General features: G+C 34.8%; 1 protein-coding gene across 1 annotated transcript; it reads left to right on the top strand.

Annotated features, from left to right (window-relative positions):
• Positions 1-206: 206 nt before the first annotated feature.
• LOC18431265 (putative pectinesterase 10) lies at positions 207-5,722 on the top strand. The gene is made up of 5 exons (XM_088858888.1): positions 207-1,665; positions 1,841-2,033; positions 2,485-2,682; positions 2,978-3,219; positions 5,426-5,722. Exons 1-5 carry the CDS (start codon positions 1,430-1,432, stop codon positions 5,580-5,582), a joined length of 1,026 nt encoding a protein of 341 aa, XP_088715014.1. The 5' UTR covers positions 207-1,429; the 3' UTR covers positions 5,583-5,722.
• Positions 5,723-6,877: the final 1,155 nt, after the last annotated feature.

Raw genomic sequence — 6,877 nt, 5'->3', positions numbered from 1 at the left:
ATGGAACGCAACCGTTATGCAGGACACCATACGGTGAACCTTGCTGACTGTTAATTACGGTCTAGTTCTTTTATTGAGAAAGTGCAGTGCCTTCTTTCTATGCAAAAAAATTAGGGTTTTAAAGCAAGAGCATAGTTCTTCTATTTTTTCGGATGGGCAAGCACGCATAGTACTATTTTTAGCCCCAAAATTAGCAGAGACTTATTTCTAGGGTCAAAGTTAGGATTTCTCAGCCATGTCTATATCATGTTCTTCAATTGACCTCCATTGGAAAGCACGCCAATTCTTATTTTTAGGCCCAAAATAAGATTTTTTGCCATGGAAGGATCACATTTTTACTAGTTCTTCCATGAAATGCAGACGTTGACTTCCATGAAATGCCAGACAAGATTACGAAATATATGAACCTTATCTATAGGTTCAAAATTAGGGTTTCTAAGTCATGGCTGTATCATCTTCTTCAATGACCTCCATTGCAGAAGACGCCAATTCTTATTTTTAGGTCCAAAATACGATTTTTGGCCATGGAAGGATCACATTTTTACTATTTCTTCTATGAAATGCAGACGGTTAACTTCATGGATTAAAGCTCCCAGCTCACCAAACAAGGAAATTATGAAATCTATGAACCAGGGACTTTTTTGCTATATTATACATGGAGCAATTAATGTTTAGGTATTTATTTTTCCCTTCTCTGGTTCTCTCGGTAATTATCTCTTTTTTGAGATAAATATGGTTCTTGTTTTTATTATCATCACCATCATCATAATCATCTAACCTTCCATTATTGCCCTTCCATTGAACCTGTATTTAAGCTTGCCTTATTTGCTCGCTGGTTCAACGTTGTGCCATTATCGTCTTCATCATCTAACCTTCCATTATTGGCCATCCATTGAACCTGTGTGTAACCTTGCCTTATTAGCTCGCTGGTTCGACGTAAACTGTGACATCATCGTCATCATCATCTAACCTTCCATTATTGGCCTTCCATTGAACCTGTATAGAAGCTTGCCTTATTTGCTCGCTGGTGCAAGGTAAATTGTGCTTTCGATCACCTTTCAAGTAATTGAAAAACTCATGGGGAAATCAATTATTTATCAGAATTTTCTGTTGTCTGAATTGAATTTTGTAGGAAAACTGGTGTTTTTTGGGTGAATTGCTCATCCTTGAATTTCTTTTATTTCAATATCTAGCTTGTTTTTAGCATTCATGCAAGACCGGGTAGAATTTTCTCTTTTTTTTCTTGGGGTTTTTCTTTTCTAGCCTTCTGTTGAAGATTTTGGAATTTATTCATGAAACCGAGTTTTTTTCTTTAGCTACTTCTGCATTTTAAAGTGGTAAATATAGGACAAATTATACTTGTAGTCTACTGATTTTCAAAAGAAGATGAGCACCTTACACCAGGCCTTTGGATTGAATATTCATTGAGATGAAGATTTTCTTTCAGTTTTTTTGCTTCTTTGCTGCCTTTTCCCTTCTTTCTTGTTTAGGAACTTATAGTATAGGTGATGGATCATGTCAACTGGTTAATAATAATGTTGCAAAGACCGTTTATGTTGATTGGAGAGGGGGTGGAGACTTCAAATCCATTCAAGCCGCTATCAATACTGTTCCTGCTGGTAACACACAATGGATTCGTATTCATGTGACGTCTGGGACGTACTAGTAATGAACCATCCCAAACCCAAGTGAACTGAGCCAGGACATCTTGTGGCTATTTTGTGTTTTGCAAAGTTGCGAATGTTCTGATTGCAATATTATCATTTGTAGTATTGTCATCAAAATTGAATAAATTTTTCATAGTTTGATGCATTTGACTTGTCTTATTGTATTGTTGCAGTGAAAAGGTGAATATCAATTATACCCAAAATTGCATTGTTTTGGAAGGAAAAGGAAGGACCCGAACGATAATTTCTTGGAAGGATAGTCTTGATACTCTAAGTGATGATTTCAGTAATGACGGAGGCACGGCAGGAACTGCTACTTTCACTTCTGGAGCCGATGACTTTGTAGCGAGAAAAATAGCCTTTGTGGTAGTGCCAATTCCATGCTACATTTTATTGAAATCAGCAAGCTTTAATCGATCTCCTACAGTGCATTTTGGAGATTATATGGTCCAATTCTTGGCTACTCCTACCCAATGCAGTGTCAAACACCATCGTCGATTGGGATCATCACCATCGAATGAGATATGATGGATCGCGATAGAGATTGGGGCCCTTGTCCTGTTCTACTGGGTCCCACTCCACTCTTTCTCAATTCTGGTCCATCATTCAATGGATGAAGATTACCCCAAAGGATTATTGATTTACAGAGTCAATGAATCAGTTTGTATTTACAGAACAACACAGAGTGCAAATAAGTAAAAAGAAGGCGGATATTTTTTAAATCCTTTTTTAAATTTGAAAGCTTATCTTTACTCTCTTACACATTTTATTTCAGAGCACGTATAGCAGCTACTAATTTCTCTTTTTTATTTTGTAGAATGCTTATGATATAAAGAAAGGGATGAAGCGTGCAGTTGCAGCACTATTGTACGGTGATAGATATGCATTTTATGAATGCGGGTTTTCAAGCGGGCAAGACACATTGGCCGACTTTCGAGGGAGGCATTACTTCAGTCAGTGTTACATTGAAGGTGCAATAGATTTCATCTTTGGAGGTGCTCAGTCCCTGTATGAGGTATGGCATACACTGCTGCTATCATTGAATTTTTTTCACTCCTTTTGGTATGTAAGATGAGATGCAAAATTGCAATTTGAGATAATTTATCCAAAAGAACCGATATTGTTGCATTTTCAGTTGCTAAATATACGAGGGACTGACAGATAGCTATTTGTTTGAGAAACAATATTTCGGCTCAATGATTTTGGTTACATCATTTTTAGTTAAATTTTCCCTTTCAAAATAATTGGAACCAAAACCAAAATGGTTCATTGCTTGACTTGTTACCAACTTAATCGTTCTCGCAATGCAGAATTGTATACTGCAAGTAAATGCGAGACCAAATCAAGTAATTAATGGTGCAATAACTGCTAATGGAAGAGAATCAGATGGAGACCCTAGCGGTTACGTCTTCAAATACTGTGAAGTGTTTGGCACTGGTCGAGTTTATTTAGGCAGAGCTTGGCGTGCATTTTCCAGGGTCATATATTCCCATTGCAATATGACAGATGTTGTTGCCGATGTAGGATGGAATTCTTGGAAAAACAGTGAAAGGTGAGATCTTTTCCTTTTTCTAGCCTGAACATTATTCAAGCAGATCATAATTTGGATGTTGGGATGGGTATCACTTGATTTGACCTATTTGAAGCACAAAAATAGTTCCACTTCTCTAAAATCGTGCAGCTTTTTCAGTGAATAGTCTTTGTTAAAGATTTGTAAATCATTAAAATGACCAATTATCTTTAAGATCACGAATCACTATTACTTCCAGAGAAGTTCTCTTAAGCTTGTATGCACCCTTTAACACCAAGCAATGCTCGCAAAATCGAACCGGAAATGTTAACCGGTTTTGGTGCCGGGAGCGGTTTGAACCGGAACCGGACTAACTGGGGCGGTTAACCGTTTTAACCAGTCAAGTAGTTTTTTTATTTTAAAAAAAAGTAAAATAAATCAAAAAAAATTAAAAAAAAATAGAAAAACATAGATTAAGTTTATATTATTATGTTGCATACATTTATCTTACAAAAAAAATTTAAACAAATTTTTATATAAATTAATATTTGAATACTATGAATATATGCAAGACAATTTAGAATTTGCCATTAACTCAAAGAATATTTATAATAAATTTAAAGAATACTTGGAATACAAATTTTTTTTTATTGAATATATATATATATATATATATATATATATATATATATATATATATATATATATATTCTCATATTCATCACAAAAAACATATTTTTATAAATATATATATTATATAACATTAAAAACAAAAAAACCTAAATTCCTAAAATCGAGCTCCAAAAACCCTAAATTCCTAAAATCTAGCTCCAAATTTTTTTTTTGTTGTTCAAAATTCGTTCTTTTATTTATTGCAATAAATAATACTAGTCAAATATTATCTAAAAAATCCTAAAAAAGCAGCAAAATTAAGAAAAAAATTAAAAAAAATTGGGTTCGGGCTTACCTTGTCTGCTTCAATCTCAAAATCGAGCCTCAAATCTCTCCATTTCAATGAAATCAGGAGTTTTGAAATATATGTATCTTTTTTATCATTAAAATCCCCAACTTTTTATCGAAAAAAACTGAAAAACCAGCCCAAAATCAAATGAATGGCGGATTTTACATAAAAAACTGAAGAACACCAAAAATTCGCCTAAATTGATCTATTCTTGGAGTTTTTTATTCAATATTGATGGATTTATAGAAGATTTGAAGGTATATTACAATAATTGAGCCAAAAAAAATGGCAGAAAAAAATATCAAAAAGCTGCAAAAAATGGCGAATCACGGGTTCCGCCCAAATAACGGGCACTGTTACAAATAACAACCGTTATTTTCTGTGCGCTGTTATTTTGTTATATCGCCCGATATAACGCCAAACCGGACCGGTTTTTACAAAACCAGCCGGTTTTGTCAAAAAATCGCCTGTTCGAGGCCAAACAGGCCGGTTTTTTAGGCGATTTTTTTCAAGACGATGTGTTTTTTTACTAGTACACTAAAACCGGACCTAACCGAAATCGTCACCCCACCAGTAGCAAGCTAACAGGCCAGTTCCGGTTCCGACGAGCCGGTTTTTCAAACACTAACACCAAGGCAAATGCAGTTGCATTTATAGTCCCTTTCTGATGGACAAATTGCAATATTCCTTCCATGCATGTTTCACATGTGCATGCAAAATTTGTGCACAGCATATACAATTTCCTTCATATAGCCGACCCCAAATACTCGGTATAAGGCTTGATCGACGATGATGATATAAAGTTTCCTTCCACACATCCATCAACTCATGCATGCATAATTTCATTTATTTCTAATACTATCACAAAACAACATGTTTGTCCATCATAACCACATTTATATGATTGCTTCCCCATCCAAGACAATGATAGGCTATTTTATCTGCTGGCATTCATGTATAGCGTTTTCTACTCTGGATGCGCCTTCCAATTCCAACTACTTGCTCATGCATTTGGCCAAGTCTTATATGGCCACACACTTGAATATATTACATAAATATTAATACGTATTTATTTATACATGATATATGTAATTTATTGATCCATAAGCTGGATTTTTCTTCTCTTTCTGATAGTTAAGAGGCCGCTTCTGTGTAGAACAAATATTGAAACTTCTGAAATGCCTTGTGTGGAGAGAATTAGCTTTGATTAATTCATGTTTTAGTCTGTCTACAATGCTTTTGTATCCCTCCTTAACATTATTGTTTTTCTTCAAATTGAAAATTCAGGAATATTTTCTATGGAGAGTATAACAACGTTGGAGCAGGTGCTGACATGTCAAAGCGAGTGCCTTGGGTGGTTCATCTCAGCGGAGTACAGGATGCTCAGTTTACAGGCATAAAATTCATCGATACGGATGGATGGATAGGTAGACAACCCTACTGATGTCTTGCTTTGTTGTTTGATTTGCAATTGTATCTTTTACCAGTTGAGCCATAATTTGTAACTCCAAGAAACAACAAAAATAAAGAAGTGATATTTATTTGGATTACCAATTCTTCGATCTGATTACCAATTTTTCAATCGGTTCACTGCCTCTGATTCTGATTATGCTGTAGTTTGTAGAATCAAAGCTCTCTCTCTCTCTCAGTTGTTGTGGATTGGATGGTTCCTTGTTTGATTTTCCACTATTTTATCTCACTAAATTTGCAAAGTACTAAGACCCTGTTATTTAGCTTAATTTGGTGGCACAATGGAAAGCCATGTCACCATCTTTTGATATTTTTTAAGTATATATGTTCTATATTACCCTAAAAATGCATGACCAAAAGTGTTTTCTCAGACCACATCTCTTGGGTTATTCTTCTTCCCATTGTTATAGAAGAGGGGAAAAATAAGTTTTTTTTTGTAATTTGCTTTATACTTTTACTTGGCATTTCTTAAGGTCATATCTGATGGGCCCAAAAAGGAAGGAAGGCACATGGTTAAATTCGACCATTGTAAGAGAATAAATTGAGCGTTGAATTCCTTTTTTCTCGTTTCTTTTTACAGATATGGTCCAGCAGAAATGATCAAAAGTTCCGAACATGAAGTGACCTGCACATAATGAAAGGACTTCTTTTCTATAAAATGATCAACTTCAGCAAATAAGATAATTTCTAAAATTCTCTCAGTATGGATTAGTGAGCATGTGCTAATAAAATTCTCTAGTGCGTGTACTACTCATCAAGGTTCACAAACTGGGTTTGGATCCGGACTTGGGCCCTACCTGAGCCGAGTAACTTAGGCGAATCCGGTTGGACTCGTCCCCCAGTACTGTAGACTTAAAAGGCCCTGAAACATATTTCATAAAATTGGTTAAAAATACAGTAACAATAGAAAAAGTCAAACTAAACTAGAAAACGACAACAAAAAGTCCAACTAACGTGTAGTAGCAATAATAATAATAATAATAATAATGATAATGATAATGCATGAATTTAAAAAAATTTGGTTTTCAGCTGGATAGATTTTATAAAAATACAAAAAAAGCGATAGATATCAAAACAATAGGTATGGCAAGAAAACCAAATATTCATCAAGAACATCCAAAAATATTTACACATTGATTTCAGAATTAATATTAAATGTATCTCTTTTATCTTTGCCCTGAAATTTTCCAAAGTACTTGGCTTGGCAAGTGGCCAAGGCCAAGTAGGTTCCACCATGGTTTCGAGATTAATGGTCCATTTGTAGTTCAA

This window comes from Amborella trichopoda, chromosome 2, assembly GCF_054954075.1.
Source record: "Amborella trichopoda isolate Santa Cruz 75 chromosome 2, AtrichopodaSantaCruz75HAP2 v2.0, whole genome shotgun sequence".
In the NCBI taxonomy this organism is placed as follows: domain Eukaryota; kingdom Viridiplantae; phylum Streptophyta; class Magnoliopsida; order Amborellales; family Amborellaceae; genus Amborella; species Amborella trichopoda.
Note: the sequence above shows the minus strand (reverse complement) of the source record. Positions and strands in the feature narration are given on the sequence as shown.

Bases quoted from the DNA above. Each gene is read 5' to 3' on its own strand.
- LOC18431265 (XM_088858888.1), top strand. From the start codon at position 1,430: ATGAAGATTTTCTTTCAGTTTTTTTGCTTCTTTGCTGCCTTTTCCCTT. The intron at 1,666-1,840 runs GTAATGAACCAT...GTATTGTTGCAG, and splicing joins GTGACGTCTGGGACGTACTA to TGAAAAGGTGAATATCAATT. The intron at 2,683-2,977 runs GTATGGCATACA...CTCGCAATGCAG, and splicing joins GTGCTCAGTCCCTGTATGAG to AATTGTATACTGCAAGTAAA.